The sequence below is a fragment of the Teleopsis dalmanni genome, chromosome 2 (assembly GCF_002237135.1).
Source record: "Teleopsis dalmanni isolate 2A chromosome 2, ASM223713v2, whole genome shotgun sequence".
NCBI classification, from domain to species: Eukaryota; Metazoa; Arthropoda; class Insecta; order Diptera; family Diopsidae; genus Teleopsis; species Teleopsis dalmanni.
Genome location: NC_051847.1, coordinates 60,832,807 through 60,848,005, shown reverse-complemented (window position 1 = coordinate 60,848,005; position 15,199 = coordinate 60,832,807). Strand labels below are relative to the sequence as shown.

Below are 15,199 nucleotides of genomic sequence, written 5' to 3'. Positions count from 1 at the left end.
ATTCTTCAATCGCCTAATATAAAAATGATATAAATAATAGTGTGGATTGAAAATATAAAGGAGAAAAACATCAGTAGTTTTTCATTTTGTTCTTGAAAAACAGTGATTTTAATGTGATTTTAAAATGTGATTTTAAGTGTATCTATATATATTCGGTTAAAAGTATTAAAGACCAAAAAATTTAATAGTTTTTCATTGCATTTTTTAAAAGTTATTTTTATGTATATATCCCCTCTAATAACAGAATAGAGGCGTAAATATATCTGAATGGGATTTTTTTCCCATAGTGTTAATTCACATCAATAATAACCATAAGAGCTTTATTAGTTTTAAGCATGGATCTTCGTAGTACTTGGATCACTCAACTTAAACCAAGCAGAAAAAAAGAAAATCTTTAGATATTTTATAGACATTTGAAAATGTTATACTATGTTATTTTATTTTAATAATTTTACATTGAAAATAGTTCCATTAAAATTTTTTTTGTTAGGAGAGATCGATGATTACAATGTATGAGTACATAAAGTTCTTTATTAAAAACAAAAAAAAGGAAATTAAAGGAAATTTCATCAAAATACCGAGTGCATATATTTTAATAGCTTGGAGGTGAATGTTTCTTGGTTAATGGTAACGTTGTCGTGGTCATTACCAATATCATCATTACTATGATCATCGACAACAACTTCATCGACATGATCATCATCAACGGCTACATATTGCCGTCGTCTTCATTTTAATTGACTAATTTGCATACACACAAAATGGATATTTACGACATTAGACGGAAAATTATCGGTCTTAATAGATACAATATAAAGCGCAGCACAGATAATAATAACAATATTTAAACTTACATATATGTATGTATGGTTATATGCCCATGTGAAATATATATATATGTATAGTATATAAAAATGTCTACACCAAATTGCATTATAAATTTAGTTGATATGATTTTATTTTAATTAATTTTTGAGATTTTTTATTTATTAATTTCAAGCATTTCAATTTGCATATTTTATGTATGCGTGAGTTTGGCTGCTGTATGATGTGGTAATAGCTAAGGTGCCTATCGGGCCCACCTTGCCAACCATAATATTAGGTGGTAAGATACAAATGGCAATGGTAGTATGAATAGATAAATAAATTAATGTATAAATTGAACAAAAAAAAAAGCTGGAATAAAAACTGCAATGTCCATTTGTAACAAGTGAGACATGGCATCCGGCTGGATAGCCCGCAGCAAAAAAAAAAACAGCATTTAACGACAAAATAAAGATCACTTGAATTTGTGAGAGAAGACTTAAAAGCAACAGCGACCGTTACGTGTCACGCAGATGCAATAAAATCAAAGTATTTTGTATATACATATCTGTGGAAAATTGAATAAGATACGAGTACGTTCCGCTGCATCGGTGTACGATTTAAGTCTGTACACACAGCTTATATTAAAAGCATTTTTAATTTTATTCTAAAATGAAATGACAATGCGTTATGTTTTTCTGTTTCATATTTGGACAACGTCCACAGTCAAGGTATATACCATAGTAGTATATGACCCTTCCCATTATTGTACCGTTTGTACCATTATACACAGTTGTTGTTTATCTATTTAAAAGGTTTCTGTTGTTAGTAATTTGCATAATGCTTTCAGCGACAGTGTACCGGTCGGTTTGAACTGCATGCATCCTTTTTGCTGCTGCTTTCTAACGAATCTTAATTCGCTTTCTAAAAATATAATAATATTCAATTTAAGCATCTTACGCAAATGTCCTTTTACGTACTCGTACTCGTACGTAATGAACTACTCGCACAACATCCACGAATGCTCAGAGTACTGTCAAAACTTCTGCCTGATTAAGAACTTTTCAGTTTATGGATTTTTTAAAAGTTGGAAGTTTTCTTGGCACTGATTTCGCTTTTTGTTTGTCATTGTTTTTCGTGGTTGGACATTTCGCTTGTTTCTTGTCCGATTTAATGTGAACACAATGGAAATGATGTGCCACAGTACAGTACATATTATTAAGCAGTGAAGCGTAATCGCTGAAGGCACTAAAAGGAACCCTTTTTGTGATGCGCACAATGCAAACATAAGAAACCGAACCTACAAATAAACTGACACACAGCCACAAACATACACACGTACACACCCAAATATTATAGTGGACTCTGCACGGACGTACATGGACGTAGTTGTGGACGCGAAACGCTTTCAACCATTCGAGTGTTGACGATATAATTGAAACTCAGGTAGGCAATCGCCTCAATATACGTCAATGTATCCGTATCTGTAGGCATTTTTAATGATAATGCAGCATTGTTATTGTTTTTGTTGTTGTTGTTGTTATTGTTGTTATATGCTCTCAACCCTTAAACGCATATCACCAAGATGAGCTAATGCTTTTAGTTGAGTGCTGTGTTTGCCTTAATATCCCTACATCTTTCAGTTTCTTTTTATCAATTTCATGTCCATTTGCGCATAAATTAACTAACACTAAACAGTTGGACGCGCAGATACATATACGAGCAGTTACTGTGTAAAGATAGGTTTATAAATTTGATCTATGCAGTGCCCTTTGTATCATATGAGTGATGTTTTGTTAAGAAAAAGGATTCATCTGTTATATAAAAGGTATTGCTAATAGCAAAAGTATATCAAAGTAAAACAACCAAGGTCCATCTTTCTGTCCGAGATTAAGTAAAACCAAAGAGAATACATGTCCTGCACCCTTTTTATACACAAAACATAACAATCTTTTCTTTCCATTTTAATTTATCAAAATAATTTTCTTGGGCTTATACGAAATCAGAATTAAATGCGTTGATAAAGTGTGAGAAAAGTCTCACGTTGTGCGTAAGTTTTATTCTCGAGTATATCGTAACTTATAACTAAGTATCCTTGTGGCAGATACTTTTGCTATTGTATTTTATACAACATATGATAGGAAGTTTATTGTTTCTCTTAATGTAGTGGAACATAAAACAAATTCCTATTATTAGTATATGCTGTAGTTTGGTCCAAATGGATGAGAAACGCTTCAAAGAAATTGTGATTTTCGTTAAGCAAACAATTTAGATCTATTCGATCTACTCAGGTTTACTCTGTTCGAGAAGAGATTTACTTGTATTACTGATGTTTCAGCACCGTATTATGATTTATTGATAGCCTTTATCCATAGTTTATTTTTTCTATTTTTATTATTGACTTAATGGAACAATGAACAGGAAGCAGAGTTTAAATATTTGCTAAGTGAGATAGACTTTTAGTAAGACTTTACCGCAGTATTATGCTTCATTTATTGATAGAGGTTCCACTAGAACTTTAACTTTAAGTTTAAAAAAACAAGATCAACTTAGTAATTTAAAAATAAATTCATAAGGTAACTTTTAGTTTGATTATCATCACATTCTACAAAATGATATAATTGCAGTCCTTTGCTTCACTGGAAACGCAACTCTTTGTCATACTTATCTACCATATACTCCTGACGAAGTTTTGACCTTTCAACTGAAATCTATAAATATATCATTTAAAATGCTTAACGACTTCTTAAGGTAGGTAAATAGTGCTAGTCAGCGGAAAACACACATAGATGTGATAGATCCGTAGCGATGCCATTTATAGATCATAAAGAATTATTTCATTTTTTCGTAGATAATGGTGATTATTACATATAAGACCTATAACTGTAGGTTGTAGATTATGCTATAGTATAAATTATTCTGCGTGGTATATAAAAACACCAGCAGTGACAAATACTAAAGATGTAAAGAATTGAGGTATAAGAAAACTCTGGAATAAGTCCTCTTTTATTCTATTTTCTCTAACAAAAATTCTTACAAAATTCCTTGCACTATTTGCTTTGAGAAACGAAATTTAGTCCTTTATACTATGCTGAACTATATCTTAAATTCACTAAGGATACACACATCTTAAGTGATGTGAACCCTGTTAAAAAGCTCCGATTTAGTATCGCTAAGAATCTATATGGTTTATCTATAATTATACCCACTAATATTAGCCTTAAAGTATATAAACTAGTGATACTGTTAATAAAAAATATAATATTACCTAGACTACATATCACAACTATTACAATTATTGCAATAATATTTTATTTAAGTTTCAAAAAAATTTGAATAAGCTTATATATGAATGAAATCCATGGGAAAACTAGATAAAAAAAATATTCATTTATATATGAACACTAAACATTGCAATAAAAAAATATTACTTAATTTTTACTAAATAATTTAATATTAAATTTTTTTATATTCATATATATTTTTTTTTATTGTTTTTTTTATTAATAAAATAATTTCAATTTGCTCATCACATAACAAAGCCAAATAAAGTTATAATTTTTCTTTTATTTCAGCCTCAGTATTAAAAGTGAAATTTTATTTAAATTTCAACAAAAAAGTTTACATTTCATTAATTCATATTATATATCAACCATGTAAAATATGTATATTATGTAAAAGAAAAAATTTTTTTATTTTTCTTAGAAAGAGATAAAAAAAAATTAGTTAATTTCATAAAGGCATATGTATTATTGAAGACAAGCCAATATGCTAAACGGTTTGATTAAATTAAAAATACAGGGTGCTTGAAAATAAAGAGTACTATGTTGTTGCACAAAATATAATTTATGATATATAAAAAATCAATTATATGTAAAATAAATTTTTTCTTTTAAAAAAACGCTCAATTGAAAATTGTCTATCGAAAAGTTATTTTTTTGGCAATGTGCTCCTTGCTTTATAAATTATAGTTCCATGTCCAAGATTTTATAATCAATGATAGTTTAGGACAGGGTTAATCAATCCATAACAGTGATTTATGCTCAAACGTTCGAGTAATTTAAAAATTCTAATTTATTATTCCTTTAATAGGTACAAACTCCTCGGCTTAGTATATATACAATTCCTTTAAAAATTTTTTGTTGCTATGCAAAGAGAGTTGTATGCTAATATCATGGAAGATATATAAGGTCAAAGAAAAATTCCACACAATAGTAATAATTGTTTACAGACAAGTAGCGAGAGGAGATGATTGATAGGTTGCAGCTTCCTCCAAATTAAAACAATAAACTATGTACATATACTTTCATAAAAAATGTCAATATCTGCATCAAAAATCAAGTATAAAATTTATGTGAAGGATAGTTGCATCTACAGAGGTTTTAAAATTGTTGAAATATAGATATGGCACTTATTTATTGGTAGTTAAACATCTCCTCAAATTTTTACTATTCTAATAGCTTCAACATCTAACATCATGACGTCATTTTCTGTCATGAAAAAGAATTAAAACTCTACCAGGAATTGTACTTGACGATAATAGACTCAATATGTTCGCAATGGACTCCATCCAATGATTATTGCAATTAACCCAGGTCAATTAATCGACTTTTTATCGATAAGAACTGCTAGTATATCCTAGATTAGTATACAAAATTTAAATTTTTACCCTATAAGTCTTTTTACCTATTTTTTTACAAAAAGTGTTTTGATTCTAAAATATTTTGTTTTCTAAAAGATTATTTTAAAATTATTTGAAGGAATGATAGATTAAGTTAAGCACTTTCAAAAATTCTAATAATAATATATCATACATAATTATACATAAATTTATATTATGTATTATACATTTTTAGAGAACATCTGGTAAGATCATTTTTGCATCCCATTGAAATAACTAGGACTCTAGGAACCCTATAACTAGGAAGATTTAAAGATATATATACAAGCCACGAAACTTGGTGCGGTCCGACTACAATCTTCGATTAAATGGAACAACAACAGAAAAGAGTAACAAAATTATTAAAATATTATTTAATAAAAAATTGTTAGTTTTAATAATAGATTAGATTTTTAAGTTAGATTAGTAATCAAATAATTATTAGATGTAATAAATTCTTAAAAAAATTCAAACCATAAATAAATTGTTTTAAAAATGTCATGGAATGGTTCGGATACGTTCTTCAAATAAATTAAACAATACCAACTAGAAGATTAATTAATGGTTTTTCCAAGTATAATCCAAACAGAATGTGAATAGATTTAATAATCGTAGTCATCAATAAAAATTCAATAATAAACGTCTTATTTAAGAAAAAAATTAGATTAGAAATGTGATAAAATAATAAAAAGAACTAATATTAATTATTCTTAGTTATAAGTCGAAAATATGATATTCCATTTTATAGAAGCATTTCAATTTTCTATTGCGGGCTTAGCACTCAAACCCCATACTTTAGGTGGCTTTAACATTTGAACTGTGCAATGACAGCGGTTTTAAAGTGCGTATAACTTTTGTCCTAGTTATTTGTTTAATAATTATAATAATAATAATTATAATCAAAATTAGTAATGATTATTACAATAATAATTATAATCATAATTATTAATTATTGTTATAATAATAACCACAAAAATTTTTCTTACTATATGTTTACCGAAGACAAATTTTTACAGTTTGAATCCTCCACACGTTAAACAAACCACTGATCTTAGTATTTTATTATGGACTATATAATTAAATCTTTCTAATAATCTTATGTTCTAGTTCTATACCACAAAACGAGGAAGAAAAAATGTTTTGATATAATAAATATTGGATGGAGAAAGGAGTGAGACATTCAAAGCTTTAAGCATAGTTTTTGTAGTCCATAAAATTATAAGCAAGCTTATAAAACCAACAAATATTTCCAAAGATCACTATTGATTGAATATTATCATTCTCACTCAATTTTCGATAAAGTTATTATCTTGCTTATAGATGCTTTAGTGCTGGTAACTAGCACTTTGATGACTTTTTTACGACAACATTATTTGCCTGTCCATTTTACTAGGTATTATTTGATAAACATATTCTACACAGTTTTGGACTATTTCTTTTTTTTTTGCGAATGTATTTTAGATATTTTTGTTTGTTTTTGGTATATTAGCTAGCATTTTTTTATATTTGTAGTAATGCTGTCTAACATCTTTTTTTTGAGTGTTTGCTTAGTTGTACACTGACTGCTTACGTGTGTGAAGTGAAGCTATATATTATATATATTATATATATATATATATTATATATTATACAACTATATATGCTTATATATATATATATATTATATATACAACTATAATTGTATTATATATTATATATATATGTATATATATAGAACTATATATTGTATATATATAAAATTATAATTTTATATATATAATAGATATACAATATACATACGTATTTAATACGTATAAATTTAGTGTTTTAATACATATATATGTATAATTACATATTTTAAATTTATATAATTATATAAATATAATATAATATATAAGTTTATTTTAAATTGACTTATAACATTCATTTTGACGAAAGAAACTAAATTCTTAATAAAAACTATTGTTTTCAATAGAGAGATATTTCGAATAGTATTAAATTACAACAAAATTATATTATTTTATTAATTAATGGTCAACCAAGAAACCAATTAATTAATAAATTAAAAAAATAAATAACTTTAGTAAATTCAATAATAAAGATTCTGCTTATGTGAGTGTAGTAAGTAGGCTTACTTCATAATTAATAAAAATACTATTTATTTGGGCACATTATAATATTTTGAATAGATGATGTAATTACTTTAGTAAGTGTTGTTAAAGATGCCTATTTTCATTGTAAACATTAAACATTGTGTATTAAAAATTTAACCACAAGGCATCAGAAAACTATTGATCGAAAGCAACAGTTATTTATCACTTTCAAACTCGATTAACTTAAAATAATCATTTGGTTATTTTTTTTTTTAGTTTTAAATTTAATTACCGCTAAATGTCTATTCCAATGTAAAGATATTAATATCTAATATCAAATATATGTTTTTTTAATAGTTTCAATTTTATGATCTCACAATTTGTCTCCAAGGCTAGGTACTATTCTATACATCAGAGAAACTATATATGAGAGCTCCAAGCTAACTTTTTTATAATCTCACCCTGTAAAGATAATTTATAATTTATACTTAAGTGGACTTTACTTAAAATGTAGGCATGCGTGTATTTACATATGCGTACGTACGCCATTTCGAGTCACAAACATCACCACTATCAACTTCATCATTATCATCATCACCATCACCATCATTATAATTACCATGGACAGCATTGTAAACATAGTGATTGAACAGATATTGATAATCGTCATAATGATCAACAGCATCCATCCACCTGATGCTATAAAATGGTTACTTTGTTAATACGTAGACGGTTTTTGTCGTCTGTGGCTGGGTTGTCGCTGTTGTTGTCGTTGTCGTTGTCGTTGTTATTGTCGTCGTCGAGTATCTTAAATTTAATTTTATTTTATTTCATTTGATTTTATGTGTTGGAAACTTTTCGGGTGTGGGCTATAAATTTCTTATTCGTATCGCATTAATTAACATTTACATTATCGAAACGTAAAAGAAAACAAAGATGATATAAAATGAAATAAAATTTATAAAAATCGAATACAAAACACAAAAGATGCTAATGAAAGCAAATAATACAATATTTTAAATATTGAATTGAATTAATAATAAAACGCGAGCAGGTATTAAAAAATGAAATTTTTGTCATCATCTCAAAAAATTTTGGTGATATTACGATATTTCAATCTTTCGATATGGAGTATCTGTGCGATGCAGTAGCCAATTCAGGCGTCCCCGTGTACTTGAACTTTTGAACGTTTAACACGAATTCTGCGGTATTCGCATTTGTCACCGTTTTTAATTTACAACGAAAAGTGCAACAATAAAAAGTTACGAGCAATTAAAATATATTTATTTTTATAATTTTTATAATAATTTGTGTTTTTGTAAGTAATTGTAACAAAATTGCTAAGGATAATGAAGCACAAGCAGCTGCAGTTTACGTGCATTCGGCGCTTTACAGGGGGTCAATAAAATCACTTTCAGTTCTTTTAAGATTTATGACCATTCATTTGCATATTGGATTTGTGAAACCATCAAAAAGGAAAAGGTACCAAATCACTACGAAACACACAAACATAAACGCATCCACACCACAATTCAACCCTTTTTTGATGAAACCTCATAGAAAAATTCCAAATGAACTGCAATAATTGCACGTCGTACTGCCCTCTCCGGTTTATGTGAAAAATTTTTCACTATAAAATATGAAAACTGCAGATGTCGGAGATTAAGAAAAACATACGTTGGTACTGAGTGGTCATTAATGAAAAATACTAAAGAAAATAGAAAATATTTACATGAAGTCTTAAATTTTAATTTTTAAGTTTTATGTGAAAAACACTACGATTTTGGGTAGGTAAATTTTTATGTCATTTTCTTAACGTTAAATAAATTTCGACAAGATTTTAATTTAGTGATAATAAAAAAAAAAAAAAAATTAAAATAGATATTACGTAAAGAGTTTAACGACATTGTGGGAAAATTATTACAGTACAGTTAAGGATATTTATAGCGAAAATATCACACAGTTATGAACACTAATAACTTGAATTAATTCATAAAATAGTAACAAAATGAAATCTTTTAATAAAAATGTCTAAAATGCTGACTAATTTGATGCTTTACCAGAGCACTTTGTGGAATATCGGTCAAAAAAGCTAAAACGTTGCTGTAATTATATATGTTAGAACATAAATCGCGGTTTCAGTGATTGCCTGCAACAGCATACAACAGCTATATATAGTTTTATACAGCTTTATACTATAATATATAGGTATATGAACTATAAATAGTTTTTTTAGTTAAAATAAGTAAGACTTGCCCTTTCACATACGGACCATGAAAACTGTCTCCGAAAACAACAGTTATCTTACAGTGGGTCCCAAAAGCGTTTAAATAAATAAGTTATAAAACGAACAGTTTTAACTGGACTTAATATTTTAAAACATAATGAGATCATATAAGATCTAATATGCTTCATATATAATTTTCTATTCAAGTGACTGCGAGAAAAGTGGGCTATATCCATAATTTAATACTTAAAAAATTTGACCAAAAATTAAAAATGGGATCCTGAAAAATGCCGTTGACAAATATCTCCAAAATCTATTGTATCTCATCTACTACTATATTGCTACAAAAGTGACTGAGAGAAAATTGACCTATACTCATGCTGTCATACTTTCAAAAAGAAAAAAAGGGCTTCAAAATAAAAGTAAAAATTCCACTTAAATCCACCCTATATTGTAGTTGATCCAAAATATGTTAAAACAAAAAAGTTGAACAACAAAAAATCACAAATTGACCTAATACCATAAGATAATGTTACACTAAAACTCATAAGGTCTAATAGGTTACATACCTAACTGATTATTTAAGGGACACAGGGAAAATTTGCCGATATTCGTAATACCGTAAAAAACAAAGAAAAGGATTTCGAAATAAAAGAAAAAGTATTACTGAGAACTATCATGTCTCATAGGTGATCTTAAACGTGTTAAAATAAAGAGAGAATAAGTTTGAGCTTGAGAAAATTATACCCAGTTAATACTGATAAAATGCAACCCATAAGATGTAATATGGTACACATATAACTCTTCAAGCGAAGCAAAAAAAACTTGAGGATATCCATACTATCATGATTTAAAAAATTGAAAAGGAGATTCAGAAAAAAAAAATAAAAAATATACCCGAAAACCAGTATGTCTTTTGGTTTGCTTAAAACATACTAAACAAAAGAAATCGAAGAATAGAAAATTATATCTTCACTTAATCTGACCTGATCTGACATGCTACACATATAGTATAACTTATTATTTAAAAGATCATAAAATATTATCATAGTGATAAATAAAAGGGAAAAGGATTTCAAAATAAATTTGAAATAGATTATCATGATTTCCAAACGCTAATCCTGTGGTACTACAACGAGCCATTATTTGAGCCTAAGTGGACTTTCGACTCCACTCCTACCTAACCTGACTCTGATCTCCAGTCTAAATCAAATGAGATGCTTTCGGACGAAGGAGTAAAGGTGCTAGCTGTTTCCAACTTCATTAATCCAATGTTCACATATAAATTGTCTTCATTAATATCACATAATTCATTACAAAAGAGCCTATGCTTCTCAAATGGTGATTCATGTTTAATTATTGTTTACATTTCTTTTATTTTTCTGTTTTATTGTATCTGCTATTATTATTATCAATTACTAAATAAATATTATTATTATTGTATTAATCTTATTAACTTTAATTATAGTCATTATTTCTATTAGTTTTCTGTTTTTTTTTCATTAATGTGGTTAATAAGTGTGATATGCGGGTATATTTAAAGCCATTTTTGTTCAATGAAAAAAACTTATTATTATTTCTTGTTATTTATAAGAATTATTATTATTAAGAATTATATTCGCATATATAAATATTTGAAAAAATAAAACATTTATAATAATATCCACAATTTCTGTTTTCCATATGACTTTCAACTCTTTCTGTGAAAAATCAATGATAATCCTATTCTTCGCGAAGCGCCAAGGGTTTATTATTGTATTATAAAAAAATAAAGTCAAGATTTGGGCTTATAATAAATCTTAATATTCATAACTGAAAAGGAAATAACATTTTGATTATAAGAATCTTCTGTATTACGAAGATCTCTTGTATGTTACGTGAAAATAGTCTTAATATAAATACGCTGAGAATGGCAGTATGATGAAATTAGCAAGCCAAATAATCCTACCTAATAGGCTTTAATATCAGACTTATAGAAACAACGATTATTTGTATACACCTTATTAAACAATAGACTATATATGATTCTGTACATCCTGGCTTTATTAAGCCAAGCTACATATACAACCAGGTTTTACATACTTTAGTTAACAAGGTCATAAGCAAGACTCCAAAGAAACAATTCCTTAACGTTTGCTCTATTAAGTAAGGCTCTGTGTCCAATTTTTTTTATATACTATAAAGAGCAAAACAGAGGTTAGCTGTAATAAGAACGATATTGTATTATCCTGCCTATTGTCTGAATAATTACATTCAGAAAAAGCAAAATAAACAATTTTATCTTGAATACTTCAATAGCAAGATTTTATAGAGGAGACTCTGTATCGTATGTTTTACTTACAACCCCAAACTATATGCTTTGTTAAACAAGACTCTATGAAAAGCTCCATATTATATCCTTCTTTAGGCACAACTCAACATACAATTCTATTCTAAATGCTTTATTAAGCAAGACTATATATACAATAATATCCCACATGCTTTATTAAACAAAACTCTATAAACGATTCTAACCTATATTTTTTATTAAGCAACACTTTATATATGATACTATTCTGTATGCTTTATTAAGCAAGTGTCATATACGATTCTATTCTATATGCTTTATTAAGCAATGATCTATATACCTACAGTTCTATTTTTCATGCTTTAGTAAGAAAGACTGTAGTAGTAGTAAACTTAATAGTTATAATCTATGGATTTCAGATTTGTAATCAACAAAGGAAATTAGAATTATGAAATAGGCATACTATGAAAAAGACATACTTTTCAACTTAGTCATTAATAACAAGAATATACAACCAGTATCATGTATCATGTGTGTTTATTGTTTAAAGTGTTATAAGTTTCCTAGAACAACTTAGTTAAAATTTTAAAACAAAATTTGAGTATAATGTCAGATCAATGACTGCTTACTGCCTCAATGCTTTAAATACTGAGGGATCTCGTAGCTAGCCAGATATGTTTAAAGATGTTTATATTATGATCATGTTAATATATTTTATTATTATCTAATAATAAAATAATATAATTTAAATCAATGGATAGTAGTATTGCAGAACGATTAGAAAACGTCCAAATAAAAATTTTCTAATTAAGTTGAAGTGTACAAAATCACAATGTTTGTTTTTATATATTTTAAGATATTACAATGTACAATAAATAGATTCTTTTAAAATATCATATTTATATTGCCCGCTTAGCCTTTTTAAATAAATAATTTCAACGTACTCGTATCATTTATGGCACTTATCCACATACATAATTAAACACTGGTTTTTTCCGTTGTCCAAATAATAAATATATGATACAGAATTATGGTTTAGATCTATGTACAAATCATCAACAATTAATGATCATCGATGATTAAAATTCCAGACTATCAACTATTAAATGTGATAATTATTTCATAACATTGTAATTATTAACTGTTAATATTTCAAAAAGTGGCACTGATAACACGATACTTGTGTACTAAAACTAAGGCAGGGGAGGTATATTCCCCCAAATTTTGGTCTAAATCCAAGTTTCTAAAAATGTTTAAAAAAATATTTTGGCTCTCTCTTAATAGAATATTTTCACTGGCTTTGTTGGACCAGTTAACTGTCCTGAGATTCAAGTAATTTAAGCAAACTTAATTAAGTTAACTGGGCTAACGAAGCCAGAAGAAACGTACTATAGAAGTAGAAATTCAAGCAATCTTAAATTCACAATTTTAAGTTTTATTATATATAGGTATATATAATAGATCAATAGGTCTATGCGTTATCAATTAAAGTAACCTGTTTATTTTTCAAATAATTAAGGAACATATCAATTATCTTTAAATACAAAACAAAAAACCTTTTTGTAGAATAAAAAAATGTGTAACTTAGATTTTATGTATAAAAAAGTACGACATTGAAGTGAAGTGTAGTCAATTGAAATATTTATAGAAGGTTGTCGTCTATCTGATATCGTTAGGGATCAATATAATGTAGTGCATATATACTAGAACTACACATACGGCGTTTGGGTGCAAGTTTGACTGAGATTTGGTCTAAAAACGCGCTTTGCAAAATTTTTAAATAGATTTTTGTTGAATTTTAAGCAATTTTAAATTCACAAAAAAAATTGCAATATAGAGGCTTAACTATAACTGGTATTACTAGGAACCAATAGATCTATGATTAACTAGCAAACAATTAGTTTAACCTAACATACATTTCAGATAATAATGTTACAAATAGACAATCTTTATATAAAAAATACATAAATAAATTCCTTTATTACAAAACACTTAAACTTAGCTGAAGACAGTTAGATTAGCCAAACCTATCCTATATTTCAGATAATAAAGGTACAAATTGACAATTTTTATATAAAAAATAAATAAATAAATTCCCTTATAGCAAATAATTATGTAAATTTGATTTCGTGTTTAAAAAATAACGACTTTAATATAGAGGCTCATCAATCGGAATATATCGATTAATATTCTACATACCTACATTACAGATAATATGGGGTTATTTTGACAACTTTTATATATATAAAAATAAATTCCCTTATAACAAAATATTGTGTAAATTTGATTGCGTATATAAAAAAAGAATGACTTAAAATAGAGGATCGCCAATCGGAATATACCAATTCAAATTCTATATTAATTATAAAGTTTTTATTTTGCATTTATAACTAAAAATTTAAATGAAAGTAAACAAATATTTGTAAATAAAAAAAAACACACACGAAGTATTAATAATAATTAAAAATATTATTTATATATATATATATTTTTTTTGATAAATGTTACCGTGGTTCCGTAAGCCAGTCAGAATATGATATTGAATATGTACTTGCTGTATCCATGTTTTAGTTGCTGTTATTATTTGATTAATAATAAATTATAAAAAAATTTTAATTTTTAGATACTTTGAAGAAAAAAACATTAGAAGAAAACACACTTCTATTATATTATAATTTGCAGTATTTCAGCAACATTTTTCATTTGCATATTAAACAATGTAACTTAACTTTATTGTAAATTGTAAATTTAAAATTGAAAATTGTAAAAATTTATTAAAAATTTTTTCACTTAGTTTAACAATCAATGAAAATTATAGTTTAATTTATTATATTAGAAAAAAAAAACAAAAATACACTGCACAAATTCAGCAAATATAAGCACTTCTATGATTGGCGCTAAAATCGCTGTTCACAGAGTCACACGCACATTGCCCACGGCAATCGAACTCTCAAATTGATTATAGGCTTGGGTCCTATTGCCCGAAGACAATAATCAGTACCAAAAATATATATAAAACTTTTCAACCAAAAATATTTTTTTTTTATACTTTAATAATTTTCCAAAATATATTAATTGTTGCCTAAAGCATTTAGGGTGTGGACTAACAACCACAATTATTGTTAAATAAAAAGACAAAATATTTTATT

The 15,199-nt window shown here is 26.9% G+C and overlaps 1 protein-coding gene across 1 annotated transcript in view; it reads right to left on the bottom strand.

Moving 5' to 3' along the window:
- The window catches only part of LOC119674670, an 85,380-nt gene extending 70,695 nt beyond the window's left edge, over nt 1-14,685 (bottom strand). Inside the window, exon 1 of the mRNA XM_038085819.1 lies at nt 14,559-14,685. Coding sequence (XP_037941747.1) covers nt 14,559-14,614 — 56 coding nt within the window. The 5' untranslated portion in view covers nt 14,615-14,685. The remainder of the gene's footprint in view (nt 1-14,558) is intronic.
- Between the last annotated feature and the right edge of the window lie 514 nt (nt 14,686-15,199).